General features: G+C 33.6%; 1 protein-coding gene and 1 long non-coding RNA gene across 3 annotated transcripts in view; one reads left to right on the top strand and one right to left on the bottom strand.

Moving 5' to 3' along the window:
* Positions 1–25,173, bottom strand: part of LOC123681098 (constitutive coactivator of PPAR-gamma-like protein 1) — an 88,729-nt gene that overhangs the window by 46,895 nt on the left and 16,661 nt on the right. For both annotated transcript variants that reach the window (XM_045619304.1, XM_045619303.1), the window contains exons 7-11: positions 20,539–20,651; positions 20,389–20,482; positions 20,147–20,305; positions 10,476–10,739; positions 7,712–8,100 (exon numbers count right to left, since the gene is read on the bottom strand). In XM_045619304.1, the coding sequence (XP_045475260.1) occupies positions 7,712–8,100; positions 10,476–10,739; positions 20,147–20,305; positions 20,389–20,482; positions 20,539–20,651 (1,019 nt within the window). The remainder of the gene's footprint in view (positions 1–7,711; positions 8,101–10,475; positions 10,740–20,146; positions 20,306–20,388; positions 20,483–20,538; positions 20,652–25,173) is intronic.
* Positions 414–2,332, top strand: LOC123681099. The gene is made up of 2 exons (XR_006747623.1): positions 414–1,493; positions 1,654–2,332. It is a non-coding gene; the product is annotated as an uncharacterized LOC123681099 (long non-coding RNA).

Below are 25,173 nucleotides of genomic sequence, written 5' to 3'. Positions count from 1 at the left end.
TTTGCAAAAATACCATATTTTATATATATATACAGGGTGTCCCTAAATTGAACGTACAAACGAAAAGGGGAGATTCCTTAAGTGAGTTTAAGAAAAAAAGTCCCATTAACATGGGGTCGCAAACGTTTCGTTTTCGAGATACAGAGTGTTGAAGTTTGAATTTTTTTCAAGTTTTTTTTTCATAGTACCTACACTTCACAAGATATTCAACTGAAATTTGGCATAGATATTACATTTGAGAGTTCTCACCACGTGACATGGCAATTTCGATAGAAGATCTACAGGGTGATATTTTTTCTGGAACACTGCCACCTGTTCTTCTGCAGAACTTTTTTTTGGTGAGCAACTATTAATTTGAAAAAATTCAAAAAGAAGCTTTGTTCTTATACTAAACTTTTCGGTATCTTGTAGTTTTGTCGTATCTACCAACGATTTCGAGAAAAAAATTTTGAAAAAATATTGCAGCATTCAATAGCATTCATCTCCGCTTAAAATTCACTATTGAATTAGAATCACGAGATGATACACTACCTTTTTTAGATACATTGTTGATTAGACGAAATAATAGGATAATAACAGACTGGTACCAAAAACCAACATTTTCCGGGAGAATACTTAATTTCAACTCAAAACACAATATGGCACAGAAAATTAACATCATTAATAATTTAAAACATAGAGCTCTCAAACTTTCTAACAACGAATTTCACGAACAAAATATCATTAAAATAAAATCAATTCTGGAAAAAAATAACTATCCCGCTAAATTCATAAATGAAATTCTTAACAGAAAAGAACCTGAGCACCACAGACCACAAGAAAAAGAGGAAAACAAAAAGTATTTCAAAGTAACTTACGTTGAAAATCTAGGAGAGCAAATCAAGAATATATTCACCAAATTAAACATCAATATAGCATTGAAATCTGATAATACTATAAAAAAATTCTTCACAAAAACTAAGAGTGCAACCCCCATAGAATTACTCAGTAACATCATCTATAAAATATCTTGTAAAGACTGTCCAGCCACATATATAGGACAAACTGGTCGGTACCTTAAGGACCGAATTTCTGAACACAAAAGAGACTCCCTAACATCCTCAATCCATTGAAGAACAAAAAAAAAATAATACTGCATTAGCGGAGCACGTAAGAAATCTCCTTCATTCATTTAATTTCGATCCGGGCTCAGTAGGAATATTAGGTAGGCTGACAAATTTAAAGAAACGGTTATTACATGAGATGATATCCATAAAACAGGACAAAAATTCTATCAATAAGAGAAATGACATAGAAAACCTGAATACCGCGTACTATTATTTAATAGGAAAAATGAAAGATTGATAGAAATTGTTGTCCAACCAAGATTAAACGTGCACACTCCATAAACAACTGATATGCAAACCTCAGTTTTTAAAAAGTCCCCTATGCAAGCAGTTGGTATCATTTCCAACATTTTAATTATTGACAACGGAACCACACAAAGTGAAAATGTAAGTCGACAACTCTAGTCAAAACACGATATTTTTTTAACATGTTTCCTCACTTTCTGAATTTATATGTTTGTAAAGATTTTAAAAATAAGATTTTAACTTTTAATGTTGTAATTTCGTGCATCTGTATTTGATTGTAGTTCTTGTTGATCCATTTCAGAGCCCTGATGAAGACTTTGAAATAAAGTCGAAACTAGTTGGCCTTTTTTACAGAAAGTTGGTTTTGTGAATATATCCCTGACCTAGAAACCTGTTAAAGATCACCGAATTTATAACATCTATATCATTTTGTCTAATACTTTTTTTTTCTTGACTACTGTCAAGAAGTTGTCATATTTTCTTTGTATTTTTGTAACGTTTTTATTAATAGAATAGAATCAGTATAAATTTATGGGAGATGATTCCCCCATATAAGGGGCCTGTAGCGATCCTGGTACACCTGAGGATTCATCACTTGGAGAATCGGTCCTGGTTGAATAAAACCTCTCGATATTGGAGCAGTTTGGTACCATTTACTTAAATATTGAAGGGATTTCTAAGAACAGGAGTGATTTATTTTGTCGACATTGGTCATAGACAATGACGCGGCGGTCATCCTTCTTCAAGAAACCCGCAAGACAATTGAACAACTTCGTGAAAGAGAATTTTAGCAGGTTATGTATTGATATATTGCCTATTGAGTTTGCTTGTTCTCTGGCTTATTATGTTGGAAAATCATTAGTTAGTTTTTGGCCTATAAATTTCGATGTCATTCTTTCTTATCCTTCAATTTATTGTGGTGATTTCAATTGTCACCATTCAATGTTATATATGATGGAAATTATAACATTTATTGCTCCTTCCTGGTTCTTTTCTTTTTTGTTTTCAGATTTAATTACAATATATGCGTTGTCAACACAATTTTTGCATATCCATCTTAACCATACTCCAAATATAATATAATTATAATATATTTAGAGTATGGTTAAGATGGTTAAATTATAATTTATATAGCAGGATATGTTGTATATTATTTGAAACAAAAAATTGTTTGTGAGCGATGCTAAGACTGTTTAAAAAGTGATGAACACGGTTGATTTTTGTATTCCTTCGTAAAAGTTTACTTAATCCGACCCTGATCTTTCTCCAATTTTAGTAATAGAATAAGCCCCGCCTACTGGTCACTTTTTTCTAGCACGTTACACTTCTTGACTTTGTTTAACGATTTTTCGTGACGTTTCTAGTTGACATTTGTTCCTAATACCAGTAGTCTATGATAACTAGAGACTTGATGGCACAGATTACAGATGCCATAGATGGGACACTTCCCTCTCTAAAGCGAATTATTTGAAATATAGCTCCCCCTGGCGTCTGGTTCTCGAACAAACTCGACAAACGCGGGAAGTTTAAAATGAGTGGTTTTTCTATACTTGTTTTGAATTTGAATTCAAATGGTCTTTGGTTATCGCAGCACCAAACTCCATTTGAATTGCTCAATACGAGATATTGAGCAATTCAAATGGAGTTTGGTGCTGCGATAATCAAAGACCATTTGAATTTTTCATAGATAACTGGGACCATATGTGATGATATTAAATTTTGTGGAAATAAAAGTCGTTAGTTATAAAGAAAATATATTGAATTAGCAGTAATTAAAAATGAGTAAATTAACAATAGGGAAACAATATCTGTATAAAAAAATCAACAACATTAAATCATATAAATTAGTTTCAACAATAATATATAACAAATAAACAATATACATATGTATAAATGAATTAACAATAAATGAGTATCACCAACAAATAATTAACATAAACAGATTAATTAATATGAATCATTAAATAACTTTTTTTTCTCTTTGTATCAAAGATTCTTTTTCACCTTCAATTTGATGGGATCTACAAATTCTTCATAAGGGGAAGTTTGAAGGAATTTCAAAATTTTGTGTCGGTACCATTTATAATTTCATGTACCTGCTTGCACTACCAGTGTAAGGAACATCTTATAATGGTTTCACATACTTTTTCCCCCAAACTGTATTCATTACAGTTTAATATTTTGAATTCTAAATTTTTCATCAAAAACGATTTTAAATAGAGGGAATTGTTTTTCTTTTCACAAATTCGCGGAATAATATAAAGAAGGTAATTTAAAGAATGCCTAAATAAAAATGATACACACTGCCCAGGTTTTGTTAACTTTCCATATTTGTACTGCCGTACCTGAATAAAATCCATGTCCCCCAATTCTTGACGATAAATTTCTTCCCTACTTGATTTTTGCCAATTTTTTGGTTGGATAATTTGGAGCCAGTTATCGAAAATATTCAAATTTCTCTTAGGGAAACAATGTCTTACACTTGTCTCATCGGTACATCCAGGTACAGAACATTTCTTTATTTTCGGCATTCTGATAAAATGAAATATGCATTATTTATTATATTGAAACTTATTTGATTGGAGCACTTACCTTGAAATTTTGAAGTATATTTCTTTCTTGGAATTAATTTATACGACGTACGGAAATTGTATTTAATTCAACGAATAACGTCTTGTTTGAGCTTCTAGTTTGAAATGAAAATGACAGCAAACCAAACGAAAACAAATGACTAACAGCGCCACAGATTGGCATCTGTAATCTGTGAACAGCGCCCACAGCGGTGCCAATCAACCGGTTCCTGAACTAAAACTTAATTTTGAGTGGGGAAAGGCGAGTGTTCTATCTATATTATCTGTAGTCTGTGCTTGATAGGCATTTTTCAAGTGTATATACATTTGTTGAAATAGACAATTAATCTTATAATATAGTTATGATAAAAAAATGCAGAGGGCTTTAGAACTGGCATTTGAAGATGACGATAGTAGTGACGAAGATTTTCAGATTCGACGTCCAAGATGGATTAGTTAGAAAAGATCATTTCAACAATTTTGATGAGAAAGATTTTACAATGAGATTTCGATTATAAAAAAAAATCTGTTCTCTTTGTTTTAGAGCCAATTAATAATCAGTTAAAATATCCATAAAAGTCCGTAATAAATAACTATCAAATAAAATTTCTGAAACTGACGTGCATATTTAAAAGCAACCGACATTAAACATTCTTTTTTCTCCAATTACAATTTGGTTTGCTTGAACATGTCTGCTTCTTCTGCGACAACTGTGTTGAAGGAGTGAAGTTGAAACTACTCCCAGGAACTGACAGCAATCCTGAATTTCAGGAAAATACTACAACATCTAAACAAGAAATGAAGGAACATACAGACCATAATGACAACAATAAAGAAAACCTTCATTTGATCTAAAAACTGAGATAACAACATTAGAAGAATCCAACATTGATCTGGTACGCCTTTTATCTTCACGAGTACATGAAACCAATAGAAAAAATGTGAAATCCACTTAATTGAAGGCTCATGGAGCCTTCTATTAATTGGAAATTTTGTTGATGAGAGTAGTTAGCATGTTCAATATGATGCTGTTTTGATTTAATGGTTGTTTGAATAATGTCTTGAATTCGTCTAGAAATTTAGTCAGTTTGTTTTCAACATCTGAACTTTCAACGTTTGTATGGGTAGGATTTTGATAAGCGTTGTAATGAGCTTGTGTTCCAGAAGTATTTCTTTGGGTTTAGCGTGGATTGTCTCTGTTTCGTGACTCTATTAGATTCCGATAGGTTTCACAACCTTTGAAATTTGAGGGATGACTACCAGAGCATAAAGCGCATTTTGGAGGAGATTTTTTGGTTTTTTGCATGATTTACTGTGGTGAGGCCCGCCACAGCGTACGCAGTTGAACTGTTTAGAACAGTAAGTCTTTGTATGTCCATACGCTTTACATCTTGTACCGGGTTTTTCACCAAAATTTGACCCCCCTTTAACTTTGTTACTAAAAGAGGTACAAAATGTTTTCCACGAAATCGACTAGTGTTTTCTAAAATGATTTCAAAAAATTAAATATATACAGAGTGGGCAACATATTGCATGCAACTTCATTTTTTCAAATGGAACACCCTGTATATTTTTCCATATTTGAGTAGCTCTTTTTCCCCTGATTTCGAATATATAACATATGTTTTGTCTATCTCTCTTATTCTGAGTACCACAGAGTTTCAAATTTTTAGAATCACCAAGCACGCTCCAGGAATCACTTTTCACGTAGTAGGCTGCGATAACTCAAAATACCCTCTTTTAAGTTATCTCGTTGTTAACGATATATGGCGAACGTTTTTCACTATAAATTGTGACTCTAAAAAGGTCATTTTGAGGTATCGCAGCCCCTACCACTTGAAAACTATTACTGAGCATGCTAGGTGGTTCTTAAACTCTGGTTGAAACTCTGTGGTACTCAGAATAAGAGAGATAGACTAAACATATGTTATATATTCGAAATCAGGGGAAAAACAGCTAGTCAAATATAGAAAAATATACAGGGTGTTCCATTTGAAAAAATGAAGTTGCATGCAATATGTTGCCCACTCTGTATATATTTAATTTTTTGAAATAATTTTAGAAAACACTAGTCGATTTCGTGGAACTTTTGTTGAAAACATTTTTTTGTACCTTTTTTAGTAACAAAGTTAAAGGGGGGGGGGGGTCAAATTATGGTGAGAAACCCGGTACATTGCACTATATTGTTTTTGATCCTTGGGGGTTCAATTCGGATTCGAAATTCCAAGTTGTAAATATCTTTGTTGTTATGTTGTGGTTCTAAATCGATGAAGAACATTGGTAGTGGTTCCTTGCTCACCCTATGTCTGATATTGATTATGTTACACACTTTATGTCCAATGTTATCCAATTCATTTTTTATTTCCTCAAGCGATATGGAATGATGGAGATTTTTAATGACTACTCCATAGGCTCTTTCCTGTTTAAGTTGGTAACTGTGATAAATAATTTTTTCTGCTCGGACGTGATTAATCAGTTTTCTATATGATTCAGGATTCTTTGGATTTATCTGCACAGTATTGTTACCTAGAGTTTTCGTGTAGAATGTTTCCTTCTCTGTAGCCAAAGTTAAGTTTTGGATCATTGATGAGTAATCGGAAACTCCATAAATATAAATCAGTGGAGGTTTTGGATCAGATTTAGGTTTATTTGGGTCATTATCTGTTTGATTTTCATTACAATCCATGAGTGACTGGAAGCTGTTGGATATTGTCAATTCTTTGAATATTTCATCAGAGGTTTGACGACTTATTGGTCTTTTTCTCTTCCGTTCTATAGTTTGCCATGAGTGTCCGCTATTATCACTTGGTCTTTCATTGGATGATTCATCACAGAGTTCAGTACATTCTCTTGCATTAATGTTTTGAGTTGAAGGTGGAATTGAGGTTTGGATGGCTTAAGAGTAGACAGATTGTTGACTATTTTCGTGTCTTTGTTGATTATTTGTTCGATATGGTAATTGAAAGATTCTGGGGAGATATTTGATTGTCGAATATTTGTCGATCCCTTGAACGAGGCATCATATCCATTTGGAAACATTTCCGTTTGTTTTCGCTGCGATCACATTTATATTGCTGATCTCCGCCACTGAACTTTGTTGATGATACGAACAGATGACGATTGTTATCGGCACTCGCAGATGTTGTTTATAAATTCTTTTCTGTTATGAATAAAAATGAATTCTTGCAAATTTGAATTTTCTTATAAATAGAGCGCTTTCAGAAAAGAAAGTTTGCACTTTCGTGTTCAGTGATTTTACCACAACAGATGGGTATAAAATTTTATATAAAATTTCAATTGCTAGCCCTTGGTAATCAAGATTAATCGGGAGCTCGCCTGGCCTATCCTATGACCTGCTACACGTCGAATCACAGGATGCTAAAACGTAAAATGGCACAAAATTTCGAAGATTTAATGATCTTATACAAAGATGCGCCCTTGGACGATCGTGCAATGCAACTTCAACATTGAAGAGACATTAAATGAATAAAAGAAATTAAGTCTCAACTAAAAACAATCAGCATTCTTTGGACAATTTATAATCGTGTTATTGAAATTTTTGTGGTATATATATATATTGTAGTAGTATAAATAATAATAATCCCTGAGAAGACTCAGTCGAAAGCTAGGACATATATCAATAAAGAGTAGAACATTAGAACTGCATTGTGACTTCTCACCTGATAGAACTGTTAGCTTTTAGATTCTCAGGATCCTAGGCACTCATAACGTAAGTGTATAGATAAGAGCAAATTTTTTTATACTTTAGGCAGGCAATACACAACTTACTGTTAACTCTTGCAGATATTGAGCGTTCATTAGATCAGCACTGAAAGCTTGACAAAGAAAAGCGTCCAACTCTTGTGGCCTCATAATAGGTCTGTCTTGTGACATGATGTACCTCAAAACACAAGCCATAATGAGCATATGTTGAGGTACATAAGATGTATTCAGTATGAGAGGGGAATCTGAATTAAGGCAAGAAAGGAGTGCTCTCATTCTCCTACGTTTATCGTCCATTGCAGGGCCAAACCAAAGTCTATGTAGGGTAGGAACTGCCCACGGTAATGGCTCTGCTTTAACTTCTTCAGGTTTTATATAAGGATTGCTCCGACTGTATTTCCATTCTTTAACGATAATGTCAGGCTGTGGGGCATATTCTGAGATTTCTCCAGATTCTGAGAAAAATAAATAAGAGTAAATTAATTATACAAGGTGTCCCAAAAAGTTCACGTCAAACGAAAACGGAATGTAGATCAGAATGTGCTATACCTGATGTGAAAAAATCGTTTATATGAAAGTTTCACAGTTTTCGAGATATTCGATGTTTTATGAAAATGTTGAATTTTTTCACTTTAACTACTTTATCTCATGCCATAGGCACAATGGAATACTTTTAGAATCAGTTTTTTCCGTGAATACTGTTGAATGATTGCATCCATTTATGCAATGAAAAATAGCACAAAATATTATACAGGGAAAAAAATGTTTAAAATTCATGTTTTGGAGAAAGTGTTTTTTTGTACCGAATTCGATCTGAGGTGGTCTCAAAAAAAAGCAACGGGCCTTTTCTGCATATTAAGTTGAAAAGTTACCTATTCTTTGAGGATTTCGAAAAGGTAAAATACAAGTGATAACCTTATTAAGAAAAAAAGATATTCAAATGTTTACCGAAACTGGAACATTTCTCTGAAAAACTGATTTTGTCACCCTGTCCACAAAGTCTTTCATTTTGAACACCCTGCTGAAAATAATCAATCAGTTCATTAATAAATTGTCATTTAGGTGGCAATTCACTTACTGAGTTGATATCAATAACTTTTTGTGATGAGCTGTGCGTACAAGCTCAAATACCTGGAAAAAGCAAGTGACTTTATCAAAAATTAATCAATAAAGAATTGCCGCAATCACCAAACGGCACCAACTATTTGGATTCTTGGATATACCCTTACTCTTGGAAGATATACCATTGGAAATGCGATTTAATCTGTGGTTTCAACATGACGGGTGACCAGCACACATCATAGAGAGAAGAAATTTGGATACTTTAAGATCATTTCTCAATCGATGCAGGGCATGTATAAGCAAAAGGGGTGGTAATTTTGTACATTTTCTCTAATAATAATTGTGAATTATTTTTACAACCACATCGTTCATTGTTCTAATTTTTAAAAAGTGACTTTACAATAAACTTGTTGATATTGAAGCTCCTGTGCGCATATCATTGAATAATTTTACTTTATAAGTAATTTAAGGAGTAACTAACATTTTTCAATAGAATTATTTAATAAGTTTCAGCAAAATGTGCAGAATGAAAGGATTTTTTATTGGAAAAAGTGACAAAATTAGATTTTCACAGAAATATTCCATTTTTGATAAGCATTTGAATTTTTTTTTTTTGAATAAGATTATCACCCGTATTTTACCTTTTCGAAATCCTCACAGAATAGACAACTTTTCAGCTTAATATGCAGAAAAGGTGCAGTGTTTTTTTTTCACACCAACTTAGATCCAATTTAAATTTAAATTCAAACATTTTCTTCAGAATCTCTGTATAATATTTTGTGCTATTTTTCAGTGCATAAATTGAAGCAATCATTCAACAATATTCAGGGTAAAAACTGATTCGAAAAGTATTTAATTGTGCCTATGGTATGAGAGAGTGTATGTGAAAAATTCAACATTTTCATAAAACATCAAATATCTCGAAAACTCTGAGACTTCCATATAAAATAAACGATTTTTTCACATCAGGTATCACTTTCTGATCTACATTCCGTTTTCGTTTGTCGTGGTCATTTTGGGACACCCTGTATATTTTAAATTATATTCATCAAAAAGTAACAATACTATTCTTAAAAAATAAGTGCGGTGAATGAATAACACTCAATACTCAAAGCATTTGCTCGTCTGAAAATTGCAGTGCGTTTAAATGATTGGACTGTTTCTATACAGTTAAAACAAATATCATGAAGAATTATTTCAAGTACAGTAACGAATAGGATAAATGAAGCCAGACCCAGTGAATATGGCGTTGGCAGATTTACACTCACACTAAAATTATGATTAAAATTAAATAGAAGTTAATATAATGATGCAAAAGCCATGATTTTTTAAATCTGAAAAGTTTGTTCTTTCTTTTCTACATTATTTATAGTAACAATTATATCATTTTCAGCTATATCTTCAGCCTTCAAAATTTGTGTCATTCTTTTTTGAATAACTAGAGATTTTCAATTAGTATTTCAGATTGATAATATTAGGTACTATTGCAATTAATTCAGTAAAGGAAAACGTCAAAGGAAACTTCTGTCTTTAAAAAAGAGACAGGAATGTTTTTATTATAATATATTATTTTCATGTATTTTATTTATTACAGCTTGTGCTTCATTTTAAAAGGCTGATCAAAGTATTGTTCAACTAACAGAACTATCTAGTTCATATATAAATGTGTAAAAACAAGGATTGTCTTTTTTCGGTTTGTCCTTATAGTGGTGTTTTCAAACTTGTTGATTTTATCACAGGCAGAGAATAACATAATGATAAAAGTCACCTTTTCTTTTGCTATGTAGATACCGCAAATGATGCAAGTTGAAGATAACGGCATAAACTTTCTGCCGCAGTGGTTGATATATATCATGAATAGATGGGAATTCTCTGTTCTGTTCATCTTCCATCAGACAAGGTAATCGAACTTCTTGGGTGCTCAAAACATGAAGAATCTGAGGTGCCATAAGGCCCTTCTGGTGGCGGAGAGAAGCTGTCCTTAATACATCTGCAGCCACCGTAGGGGTAACCAAGTTAGTTTTAGGACAAGCTGCATTTCAAATCGGTTTGTATTAGTAAATCTCATTAATACTATTTTCGTTTAAACGATTACATTCATGATTTCAGTCCAGAGATGTAATCTAGCATTCATTAAAAAAAAAAAATGAAATTTGAAATGAAAGTTCAAAGGATATCCTGTAACCTTTTCAAGTATATTTTTAAGACTTTGAATAAGAATTGCTTGAAGTCTCTGTAATTTAAGGGCAATATGTTAAAGATTCTTTAGGATTGCATTATTGGGGTCTCTTTAAAATAATTCAATAATGATGTTAAATCTTGGTAGTTAGTCTATGTACTTAAGGAAATGGTAACACAACTACTAGTAATTGACTTATGTTTTTATAAATAAGTTCAAATATGGAAATAAGTAGTCTCAGTAATCCGCCAAAATGCCGTGAAAAAGGAAATATAAGATTATTTTTCCTTATTATCCAGCAATACTAAAATTGTGTTTTCTAGGTATATGAAATAGCCAAACTGAAAATCAGTATTGGTTTAGAAAAATTTCATCCACAATTATCATATAAATAATTCACCGCACCAATGAACAAAATTCAACAAGGTGTTTGGTATACAGGTTTGATTATCAATATTTATAGCAATTTCTAAATCTTAGTGATTAGAATGAAGGATATCAAGAAATATAATTTTTTGAATTATAATTTGAAACATATGCGGTTAAATAAATTATTCTTTTCTAAAACAAGTCGATATTTTAAAAACTAGATTTGATCCTATACCCAAAAATTACCCAAACACATTAAAAATAAAACAAAATATTAATTAATCTTATCTGACATTAGGTGTACAATAGTTTATTTCTGCTTAGAATAGATTAGAAAATGCATATAGTCCCACATAAAACTGTATAACCGGATATTTCCGTAGGTAAGAATTTTTACCAGATGCCGAGACAAGTGAATTCGTCCCCTTAAGCGGAGCGGCCCAAATTATGGAAAGATAGTTGGAGTTCTATCTCCCAAGAAGCCACAACACTTCTATAATAAACAGACCTCAAGGTTTAATAGCAGAAGAAGCGGGATGGCTACCCCATCAATAATATCAACTAGCACTCATCGTTGAGAGATAATTTTAAAACTATTGCATTTCTATACTAAGTGACAAAACAAAGAACACCCATCAATAATGAATTGTTTATCAATTTTTTCCATACATGTTTCTTAGGGTTACGTTAGTAATTGATTTCAGAGAAATCCAACTATTGGAAAAAATCAGTAGTGTTGGGACTCCACAAGGTTTTATGCACTTAAAAATACGTCTGGGTCGAGTCCTAATGACATAATCGATTTCCTCTTGCGGCATATCATCCCAAGCTACACAAGTGTACCTTGTGTTCGTGGAAGATATCTCCCTCTATATCTACATGGTGTTTCAAGTTCGACGGCCTATTAGACGTTTCTGGAGAATGGGGCCGATTTGAAATCTGAAAATTCGGATTATGACATAGTTCACGATGCTCTATTCAGCTAAAATATTTTCGAAGCTCCGGTACTTCCGGTTATAAAAGAATTGAAAAAATTTTTTTCAAAAATAATAACTCTTGAATTATTGAATTTGGGAGCATAATCATGTTTGGACACTACCCTTATTTTTTATCGTAGAATCCAACGAAATCACAAAAAAATAGGGTTCTAATTTGAAAATCAAAAGTTATGATCAAATTTTGTTCACAATTTTTGGCACATTATTTAAAACACCCTGTGATGATATTTTTCAAATTCATGATATGCAAGATGTTCCTACATCATTCTAGTTTGAGAAAATGAATTTAGTATACGCATAGGATATTCACAGTAAAAATAATTCACGTAATAGTGACTGGGAATCCTCTCTTTTTTTCGGTTTTTCCTTAATAATTTGAAAACTATGGGGAAAACGCAATAATTTCAGAAAAGAGTAATTGAAAATAGAAATCTTAATAATATGACATAAAATGAAAAAAAATAGTAATTTACGTAACAAGTCCGGAAAATAGGGTTTTTTTGGACGAATAGTCAAAATTCCAGGACGAGCGTAAGCGAGTCCTGGAAGTCTGTGAGTCCAAAAAAACCATTTTCGGGCGTGTTGCGTACAATATTTTTTCGGCAACCATGTAAAATAACACTATCGCTGCTGCTTTCCATATTTTATTGCGATTGCGATAAAAAAACATGCAAATTTTTGACAACTAATTTCATATGAACTGTCAGCCGTTATCTCGGTTGCTATGAATTCTATGATTCTTTTCCGGCCTAGTCCGGGAAGTACGTACTTTCCGGACTAGGCCGGGAAATGCTACTTTCTCAGAGAAAAAGCGTCCGGGAAGTGAGCACTTCCCGGACGGTTGCCGAAAAAGGTTATTTTTGAAATTTTTTTTTTGATTCTTGGATAACCGGAAGTGCCAGAACTTCGAAAATATTTTAGCTGAATAGGGCATCATGAACAATGTCATATTCCGAATTTTCAGATTTCAAATCGGCCCCATTTTCCAGAAACGTCTAATAGGCCGTCGAACTTGAAACACCCTGTATAATGTCACGCACGAGTTCAATGCGTGAAAGATCGAGAAATCTAGGAGACTAACAACCAATTTGATTGCATTCATTCCTGGTTATATGTGGTCGAGCATCATCTTGTGGAAACAGTGGGTTGATAAGCTTCCTTATATACAGGGTGTCTCATTCAAAAGTGTCCACCCTCAATAACTCAACAACGAATCAGAATTTGTGAAAACACTCAGACAGGTCGATTTTTGATGACAGGGAGACATGATCTGGGATACAAAGCTTGGTTCTTAGTAGAACCAAGCGGGGTTGCTAGTGCAACCCCGGAGAGGGTTGCAACCCCATCAGGAATTTGAATAGGGAAAGTGGGTTGAGATTATTGCTTTCAGAAAATTTCGTTTCAGTATTCTGTATTGCAGAATTATTAGAGGTTAGTTTTATCTGTTCTTAATAAAAATTACAGAATTGTTTACACGTTGGAGTAGAGAAAGGAAATGTTGAAAATTTATTTCTCTAACTCTGTGGTTATTCCGTTCATTCTTCCACATCTTGTAGAACAAAATCGTGCGAGAATATATCAGAAACGCACAGTTTTCATGGTTATATTTCATTATTCGATGTTGGCACTCCGAACTTTCCGCCACGGCTTTATCTGTCAATTCATCAATTTGCCTTAAAGAAATCAGTTCTGCCAACCAACATTTTTCAATGCAAAAATCACTAAAATATATTTATGGAAATATTTCAATCATTTCAATGAAAATGCAATGAATTAGAGAAAATAATGTATAATACTCGTACAGAAGGCTCATTCTACCACTCGTTCATTCCAAAACTCGCCACTTCGTGGCTCGTTTTTGAATTTTGAACTCTTGGAAGAATATCAATGCCTTCTGCACTTGTATTATAAATAACTATTCCAGTACAATGACTGTGCTAGGGCTACTACGAGGATTTTCAATGAACGACATCCTAATAAAAATGTTTATCATTCATTTATCATTCAGTTGGTTAATGAATTTGAGGTAACAGGATCAGTTGCAAACAAAAAACATAATCGCACTAGTACGGTTACGGGTGAAAATGATCAAGTCGGCGTAATTGGTCAACTAATGACTGAACAGGAACAATGTGGAAGTGTTAGAAAATGGTAACAGGAAACTGGATATTCAAGGGCAAGTGTCCACAGAATATTGAATCTGGCTAAGTTCCATCCTTATAAAATGACACTTCTTCATGAACTAAACGAAGATGATGGTCGGAGAATGGAATTTTGACAAATAATTTCGCAAGAAATTATTGCAAATCCTGTGTTTTTGAAAAACGTGTGCTTTTTGGATGAATGCACCTTTTTCCTTAACGAAAACGTCAACAAACATAATTGATGGTTTTGCTCCGATGAAAATCTTCACCTCTCTAGAGAGCAACATTCTTAACACCCATAAAAACTCAACGTCTGGATGGGTATTTTGGGAGATCACTTGATTGGTCCTGTGTTCATTCCTGGAAATCTCACTGGTGATGTGTATCCGGATTTGCTCGAAACGTGATTGATCTTCTAATCACCGAAGCTTTGGAGGCAGATGAAAACCTTTTAGAAGAGGAGTTACGCTTTCAGAATCTCAGGTGAGATAGTACCTGAATGGTAGGTTTCCTGGACGTTGGATAGGCCGAAGGGGCCCAGTGGAGTGACCTGCGCGTTTGTTAAGAATATTTTTCTTTCAATAGAAATTATACGATCAATTAGAAAATCTCTGTTTCATTTAGTTTATCGGTACCATAATTCCATAAAAAACACCCTGTAACTTTGTGAATATTCACTTTGTAGAACACAAAACGGAAGGTACAGGGTGGGCAAATTTCGATGTTTTAGCACTACAACTTTTAAACCAGATGAGATAGACAAAATCTGATACCCACTTCTCGGTCTCTTTTTCTGAGAAACTAACAAGGGTAGTATTCATTTTTGGCCACCTTCTTTTGTTTTCGAGTTATAAGCGAAAATTGGAAAAATGGCGATATCGAAAAACATTTATATCTTCGCTAATACTGATGAAAGAGCTCTGAAATTGAAACATTATACAGGCATTTTTTTACGTAGAATCCAGTGGCGTGCTCGTCTTTCCAAAATGGTTTTTAATTACGAAGCTATGACCCAAAGTTATGTTTATTCAAATGGGAACACCAGATTTATGTGCCATTTTTTGAAAGCTTAATTTTTCCTGATTTCAAAAATATATGACATCGTATGGTTTGTATGAATATGAATAATAGAAAATGGTCAAAAACCTTTTTTTAACTAAGAGTCTCAATATTTCTATGGTTTCAACTATTGATGAACCCCGAAAAATTGAGCTTCCTATAACAAGAGTAGTGTCCTTCCATCAATCTGATTATTTCTATGCTTTTTACTCATTTCTACAAAATTCGAATCTAGGTATATTTTATGAATTTTTTATCTAAAAATAGATTCGGAAATAACGAAAAGATCCACAGGATCGATTGTTTCAATCGAAAGAGTTGTAATGAGATGGATGCATCATAAGATTATTTTCATAGGTCTCCGCAAAGTCACTTGAACTAGTCCATAAAAACGCTTGGCCATAGATGTCCCTTTGAAGTGGATACCGCGATCTGCAAAATACCGGGGTTTATCTGAAAGTATTGTTAGGCAATAAATTCGCTGGCCCTAAAGGAATTTCTGGAAACTTGGACAAACCTTGTATAATCGAAATATTCATCTTCCTCCAAGTGACTTTGGATATACTATACCAATCCATTTCAAATAGCACATGAAACAATGCATATATGATTGAACAATTTAATTACGAAGGTAATTCGTAAAAATCATAGAAATAACCAGATTAACGGAAGGACACTTCTCTTGTTATAAGAAGCTCAATTTTTTCTGTGCTCGTCAACAGTTGAAATCATAGAAATATTGATAATCTTAGGTAAAAAAAGGTTTTTGACCATTTTCTATTATTTATATTGATACAAACCATACGATGTTATAGATCTTTGAAATCAGGAAAAATAAAGCTTTCAAAAAATGGCACATAAATCTGGTGTTTCCATTTGAAAAAACATAACTTTGGGTCATAGCTTCGTAATTAAAAACCCTTTTGAAAAGACTTGCACGCCACTGGATTCTACGTAACTAAGTGCCTGTATGATGTTTTAATTTCAGAACTCTATCATCAGTATTAACGGAGATATAAATGTTTTTCGATATCGCTATTTTTCCAATTTTCGCTTATAACACGAAAACAAAAAAAGTGGTCAAAAATTAATACTACTCTTATTAGTTTCTCAGAGAAAGAGACCGAGAATGGGGTTTCAGATTGTGTCTATCACCTCTGGTTTAAAAGTTGTAGTGCTAAAACATCGAAATTTGCCCACCCTGTACATACAAATTTGAATCCATGCATACATTTATGCTATAAAACTACCCACTTTCGCTTCATTATGAACGAGAGACGCTAAATCTAGGTCTCCCATCTTCGTTGGACTTATGAATGGGATGGAGTACTGTGATAAGATGAGTAGTAATTACAATGATAAACCCGCAATTAAATACCAAACGTCGTCTATAAGGCGTCGGTGCCATCTAGAGCATTCCTCTTTAGTAGCAGTATCCAACAGCTCTGCAATGATAGGGCATCAAACACATTTATTACTTCGCCCTTCCCTACATAAGGGCCACAAGGCCCCTCCAGAGGCTAAATGTTTAGCGGCTGCGGTCGCGTTGAGAGGAGCTTAAGCCACTTCATTCAAAAATGCTCATTGATCCATAAAGACCAAAATCCAACACAACTATACAGGATGGGACACGGTCGATGGTACCCAGGACTTTTCGGAGAACGGAAGTTGATTATATTGAGAATTTAGTTTCTTCGGTAGGAACCAGCGTAGGAGCGCTGCGGTGTTGCGCTTATATCAAAAAGTACTAACAACTTCGATATTTCCAATAGAACATCCTGTATATTATTACTTTTTCGCTTTACTATAGCTTCTTGATTATTAATGATAATAATATATACAAGTTTTGAGGAAAAGATCAAATGGTAAAAAGAACATGCAGAAAACAAGAGGAAATTTATAAGCTTTGGGCGTGAAGAATCGTCTATCAACCAAATATTCGTTCATAATGAAACAGTTGTCATTGAATAACTCCACAGTATTTTCTAAAGTTTATTTGTAGTTTTCGAACCAATAAATTTATTATTATATATTTATTTAATAATTAATTTATAATAAATTCAGCAATACTGTACAATCGGTGTAGCTGATTGTCAAATTATCATAATTTAAAAGTTATATATTTCATAGATATCTAAAACAAATGTATTTTTAAATTGTCATTATGGGATGAAAACTAGCTTTCAATTACAAAACCTTACAATTTTGAAATAGGAACATGTTATATCGTCTGAAAGGAAATTTAATTTTCTTTCAATACATCTTTATCATATTCAGGTTATTCCGTTTGAAAAAAATGCACTTTTTATCAATTATATCTCGTTGAATCTTATGATTTTGAACAACCCTGTATGATTAGATACGTATTTCATTGTACGTAATAATAAGACATGGGATATTAATAACCCATATCCGAAATTTCATCTTTCTAGAATTCCTAGTGCCGACGTGTTGATATTTAATTGAAGCTATCATTGGAGTAAATCAATCAGTAACTTGAAATCCGCTAGAGATAGAGACAAGGAAGTACATAAATAATAAGCATGCTACGGCAAATCTAAAAAAGTAATATACAGGGTGTTTTATTTGAAATATTGATGTTGTTAATACTTTTTGCTATAAGCGGCAACACCGCAGCGCTGAAAATATTTTAAATTGAAAGAGAAATGATTCCTACTCAAGAAACCAAATTTTCAATAAAATCGATAATTCCGCTCTCAGTAAAAGTTCAGGATACCAGCGATCGTAGCCAACCGTAAGGATTTGCAAGATGTCACGTGCTAAGGGGCGAGATCTGAAAGAAGAACAGGAGTTCGGACCTTTCCACGAGCATAAGTGCACGTGAACATAGATCCTATACACTCATTATTGTCCTACTTTTTTATTTATGTTTGCTATCCCAGATGTACATTTGTGTGATTGTTCTCTGTATGTTATTGCCTTTGTATCGGGTGTGCCAAATTCGTTGTCTAGTGAGGAAAACTCAAAATCCCTTTGAGATTCTTGATTGAAAAAAATGAATGACACATTTTAGGGCTCAATTTTTGAAAAATATGGTGTGAACCGCATCCTCATAAATTGAACCGTTTTCAAGCTATAAGAGAAAATTTAAAAATGGCGTGAAATGAAAAGTTCTCATAAATTCTTCATAACTGGTGTTTAAAGATGAAACAAAAGCATTCTACAGCCCCTTTTTTCAGCAGAATCCATTGGTGTAATGATTGTTTTTTTATTGCATCAGTTTTGAAGTTATAATATAAACTTTATTTTTTTATAAGTAAACCATAAAAATTTCTGTAACAAATAATAGTATATTGTGCAACAAGTGGGGAAAGTCCAACTTTTCTCGCGAGTGTGGAAGTTTGTGGCACGAGCCTGAAAGGCGAGTGCCGCAAACACACGAGCGAGAAAAGGACTTTCTCCACATGTTGCACACTATACTTCTCCTACAACTGCACAAATTTCAATAATTCAAGTAATGGACTTGATTCAAATCAAAATGACCTTCGTTGACGGTATGTGCTAATTTATTGCGTTTCCATAGAAACGACTCAAAAACCCAATTTCATTGGTCTACTAAGGAAGGTGTGGGCAAAGTGCCGTGGGGAATAATATTTCCCACAGTATGCGCAATACATAGTTTTGCAATTGAGTAAATTATGCAGAATACGCTACTTTTCATAGCAGTTGTAGGAAAAATAGCTTTTTTTCCTTTTTCAACTATATGTATCATGATATATAAATTTCTCATAAAACTATAAAAAAATTATCAAAAGTTTCAGTTTCACATGGAAACTTGTTTGTTCATATACATATAAAAAGTTAGCCCATAGATTGGATCTGGCAAAATAACAATGATTGTATATGTGTAGGTAAAGAAAGTGACACATGCTAGCCGGGAAAGTGAGATTGGCTAGCCGTGAAAGTATATAGTATGTATTGATTCCCTTCCTGCCTGCTTTGAAGGTTGGAAATCCATGAATTACCTACCGATTGTGAATAGAATTATTCGTAATTGAAACAGAAATTTTTTAGAATATCCATAAATAGCATTGCAAAACCTTCAAAGTTGTCTCACTCCACCCCTTTTGCCATTCAAGATACTTGAGGGTGTTACATCCCACAGGCTAATCACACTCCCACAAATTTGCTATCACAAGATGTCTGCCCCCCTCCAAATAAAAATTAATCCTTGTCAGCATTTTCTGGAATAACTCATACTTACAGAAATATTAGGCTGAAATGTTTTATGAGCCACTCTTTAATTTTGATTGACAATGAATTGCTCTATTCAATAAATAATGTCAAATAACTTGATGATGATGAAGAATAACGCTCTAGCAGAGCGACCGAAGATAAATAAACAGAATATCAGAATGGCAAAAGGCTTGAACACAAGGTGCCACATTGGTATATGTAGTCTCATTGCTACTGCTGGCTGGCGTTCAATTAAATGGCCTCTTTTCACCTGCTGATGATCATCATTGGTTTGGTTGTGCGATACTGATGAGCTCTACCTATCGCTACCTACCTCTGATGGCAGCATTTTATCCATAGTTAGTTCTTGACCTAGACTTCTAGCATTGGATATTTTGTTTATTTTAGAACCAACACAAATTGATAATATATGATATAATAAACACTGCTTTGTGCAGAATAACTTAGTCTCAAAAATAGTAAACTTACATACCGCTTTTAATGGCTCTTTTGGTATTTGTGGTGGCTGCTGAACTAGAGCTACTATTATTAACTAACAGGTTGACCTGGCCACGATTCAATACTGTATTTGTTGTTGAGCCATTAGTAAAGCCATTAAAATGTGAAAGATCTGATGGAAAATTGTTGTTACCTAAAAATAATTCTCATTGAATATTTTTAGCAGTTTGAATCTATATGAAATCCTATAAAATTCAAATAATGGAGAAAAGTCACCTTGGTTTTTGATAGTATCTTGGGTATCAACTAAAATATCAGAAGACATTACTGCATTGGCTGTGGCCATTTTGTAATTTTGCAGAGTTTCACGCTGAAATTAAATTAGTTGAAAGTTAATCCCAAACTTGAATTAAAAATGTTCCTTACTTCTTGCTCTGTAGTTTCAGAAGCAAAACCAACACTAGGATTGAAATTATTCTCTTCCAATTTAGTATAATCACTGAAATCAGTTTTCTCCGCATTTCTATCTTTAGGGGTAACTGCAAAAAAAAAAAAAACAAAATAAAAATAATTTTTTTTCATATGAAGAAATCAGCACATTTTTCGTTTGTTAAACCTTAAAACCATTCAAGAAAAAAAGTTTCAATCACCTTCGGTCAACACAATCTGAACATGTAAAGATTTGGTCAATGTTTGTCTTTCAGTAGGAATGTGATACATGATATAGTTGTGATTTTGAAAATGACAAGAATTGATTAAGTGATTTTAAGCTTTCAGGGTATTCTAAAACCTATTGTCTCATTTTTGAAACCACATTTACAATTTAAGGCACCAAAAAAGGATTATAGATTAGAAAAGACTTATGGTGATTGTTGTAGTGTAAGTATTCGATCAACTTTCATCTCAAGTTTTGCCATAAGAAACTCCTGATTAAATATGAACCCAACACTATTAGAGTATGAGCATTTATTTGATTTTTCAATTTTATATTGTATAATTCTGCCGAAATTAGTTACCAAACACTGAATTTAACAATATGGTTCACTAATTTTCATCTCATAGAATTTTGGCTTGACTCGTGGAAATTCATTTTGTTCAAAATTAATTAATTTACATGAAAAAATTAATTTTTGGATGGCTAGGTACCTAAATTTAAAAATAATAATTTATGTTTATTGAGAATTTGTCGATATTCACCAGATATTTCCATGAATCAAAATGGCAAATTGTTAAAAAAAAACACATTTCTTAACATGTGGCTAGTTAATGAATGCAAGCTCACTTTTGTCAACACTATTTCAAAATGCAATATGAATGGGCTGATTAAATTTGATAGAATTTATATTCTCTTTTCTATGAATATATGTCATGCATGTCAAATGGAGAAAAACTTATTAATCTTGGTAAGTATTCAAATAGAATCAACAGAAAAATGAACATCTTGTTAAAATCAACAAAATGAATGGGATACTTCAAACATATCCATTTGCCAAAGTTGATTGAGCATTCTAAAAGGTTATCGATGTTCTATGTTTTATTTTTTTTAGTCTCTTAGACCTTTCAGAAGCTTAGAGCTTATACAAGTTAGGGGTACAGGTTGAGTTCTGAGGAGGGGAAATAATAGAGGATTATCAGTAGGTAATCTTTTTATTTTAATGTAATTATGAATTTTCTATAATAATTAGTAATACACATTTTCAAGAATAGACTTGTATTGTTGACAGTAAAATTTGTTGGTCAATTTTGTATTTTGAGCATAATAGGACTTTTTCTACTCTTATTAATTATTATTAACAATAATTCAATAAATTAGACAAAAATATAAGCAACAAATAGTTATTTCATCATAAGGGCAGAAAAATAAAAATAAACTCACTTCAGACTCAACATAAAATTCTTTTTATGTAGCACCTCACTTCCACTCACTTTATAGGTACAGTGATAATCATTAATTCTCAGATATATGAAATGAAAATCTTATTGCACTCTTCACAATGACAATTTTTAGAAGCATCACTAACATATATGACTTTATTAGAAATTCAATACAGACTAGTGGTTCGAAAATTTCCTCTGTATTAATTGAATTTGGTCACTGAGTTGAAAGGTGAAGGGGCAGTCAGTAGCATGAAAGTAATTTTATTTATTTTATAAAAGTAACAATACAACATCGTTATGTCATATTTTAACTTGATTGAACCCAAATTTTAAAAGAAAATATATATTATATAAAAAGTTATTGCTATACCCATCTACCCCTGTTCCACAAATGAAAAAGAAAATTTCAAAAAGCTGGAAGAAATCAAAAAGGATTGGAAGAGACTGTTGGAACTCAAGCATTTCAAACGGGAAAAGCTGAACGAGGCATATCAAGCTGCTCTTCAGCAAGTCCGTCGAAGAGTTTGATGTTTGGCTCAGTGAAATTGAGATTCAAGTTAGCTCTAACGATTTCGGAAACGACTTGACTTCAGTCAAGAACATCCTAAGATGCAATCCAGCTTCGGAAAATGATTACCAACATCACCTAGAGAACTACGAGATCATTAACGAGATAGACGAGGAGGTACAGTGGTTGAGCGACAGGAAATCGCTGGCAGCGTCTTTGTGCCAGGGTATCAGTGTTACCGCGGTTCAGAGCTTACAGAAAAAGTATCGGACGCAGGAGGTCGAGCTGAACTCGAGGAAACACATCGTGAAAAGTTTGATGGATACGGCGGTCAACATGATGAGATCCGGTCATGATTTCTCCAATGCTATCAGTGAGAAGGTGAAAGAATTGGAGAATCGAATTGTGATGGTGAGGGATATGGCCAATCTGAAGATATTGAGGTTGCATGCCCTTGAATCGGAAAAGTTTTACGAGGAGAGTTCCGAAGCTGAGGTCTGGATTCATAAGTTGTCAGCTCTGGAAACAAGTGAGGTTGGTAGAGATGAGATTTCCATTCAGCTATTGATGGGAGAGCTGGATATGATAGCTGCTGAAGTTAAAGCTTACCAGGAAACAATTGATAAATTATCTCAGAGATGTAGCAATCTTGTGAAAAGAGCACTACGATGCAGATAACATCAAGAAAAGAGAGGAAGAAATAGTGCACGAGTTCAAGAAGTTACGTCAGCTAGTGGCTCAGAGGGAAGTTTCCCTCCCTTGAAGCCTTCAAGTATTTCGAGTTCCTCCAGGAGTGCACCAAGCTCCAAGAATGGATCAAGGACCAGATGACCAAGTCCATAATTGAAGAGCATGGAGTTGATGTCGAGCATGCTTTCGACACTTTTTACGCTAGTATAATGAATAGCGAGGCAAGGCTCCAATCATGTTTAGTTAGCGGAAATGCTCTGATCGAAGCTAAATGCAGATATAGCGCCAAGATCCAGGAGAAGATGATTGAGGTCCAGACTCAATGGAAGGATATTTAGAGCTGATTAACGTTCCGAATGAACTCTTGGTCGGAGCAAAACAGGTGCATATGTTCGATAGAAGAGCTGAAGAAATAATCTCTTGGATAAGCGAGAAAGAGGTTGACTTGTGCTACGATACCAATAGTCGAGACTTGCTCCAAGATTTGCTCAGAAAACCACAGGCTTTCGAAGGCGAGTTGAAAGTGGTCAAGGATAAGGTGGACTTTATAGAGCAAGAGGCCAAGAAACTTGTTGAGGAATTCCAAGGTACCAATGAGCACATGGACAGCAAGAGGGAAGATATGGTGGAAGCTTACAAATATCTTGTTGTGTGCGCAGAGAGGAGGAAATATAACTTGCAGTAATTGAAACCATCCCGAGTTTATATAGACCAAGACATTGCAGAGAAGATCGAAATCCTGAAGCTTGAATTAGATACTTGGGAGAAGCAAAAGGATATCTATGATCAGAATCTGGACGCTCAGTTGTTCGAGAAGGAGGAGTCGGTATGCGTGAATTGGTTGATAATGAGAGAGGACGCTCTCAAGAATGAGAAACTGGGAGGTAATATCTTGCAAGTGGAAGATCTGATCAGGAAGCATTACAACTTTGAGGAGAGGATCAAAGTTCAAGAGAAGACCGTTGGGTGCTATTTCTGTGAACAAGAAAATTGTAGAAACGGAGAATCCTGCAGATTTAGCCACCGGGCCGGATATGTTCAGGGACTGAACAGCCTAGGAAAGAGGCAGCCAGCGAAGATGCCAGCCGTATATAACCAATCGAAGTAGTAGACGAGATCAGTGAGTCGTAAACAGCGGTCAGTGCCGTACACTCAATTAAATATAAGTTGTAGAAATGAATTAATGTAGTAGTGTAAATAAATTAGTGTAATAGTTGAAATCAATCTTCTGTAAATAGTTGTTTATAGTTGTGTAACTGAAATAAATTAGCTTAGTAAGAAGTACCGATTTAATTAACCGAAAAACGTAACAGTATACAGCAAAATAGAAGCGTAAATTCAAAACAGTCGTTCAAACGAACTAAGTTCGAGGGGTTGAGGAGGTCTTTGACTGAATACAATTGGAGTATACTTTATGAGACCCGGGATGCTAACACTACTATTGTTGTCAGGAATCGGAAATCTCTGAAGCGGAAAAAGTGGATCACAACAGACCTAATTAGATCGATTGCTGAAAGAGATAGATTGTATAAAATTTATAAGTTTAATAAAAGTAACGACTCTAGAGAACAGTTTATCGCGTACAGAAATAGATTGAACAACATAATCAAAAAATCTAAGGAAATTGTACTTGATTTTTACAGGATTTTAGGAAAGTGGGTTATCAAAAACTAAAACCAACTTATGCCAACGTTTCGCGGATATATTTCCATTTCTTCAGGGCTACAAGAGAGAAATTAACGAATATTAAATAATGTACAATCATTTCTTCAGTTAACATTAAATTATCAATTTCTTAAACTGCTTCGAAACAAATTCTAAACACACATATACAATGAAAGATGATAAAAATATATTGATCTAAATACATATTGAAATTCATAGATTCGATTTTTTTTTTATTTATCTTATTATGGAATTGACTAGAACACTACCAATTAACTCGAAAAACCGTACCAAAGTTGAAACTTATGTTTTCCACATAA

Source organism: Harmonia axyridis, chromosome 5 (genome assembly GCF_914767665.1).
Source record: "Harmonia axyridis chromosome 5, icHarAxyr1.1, whole genome shotgun sequence".
In the NCBI taxonomy this organism is placed as follows: domain Eukaryota; kingdom Metazoa; phylum Arthropoda; class Insecta; order Coleoptera; family Coccinellidae; genus Harmonia; species Harmonia axyridis.
The sequence above is the reverse complement of the archived record's forward strand: the minus strand, read 5'-3'. Positions and strand labels throughout refer to the sequence as shown.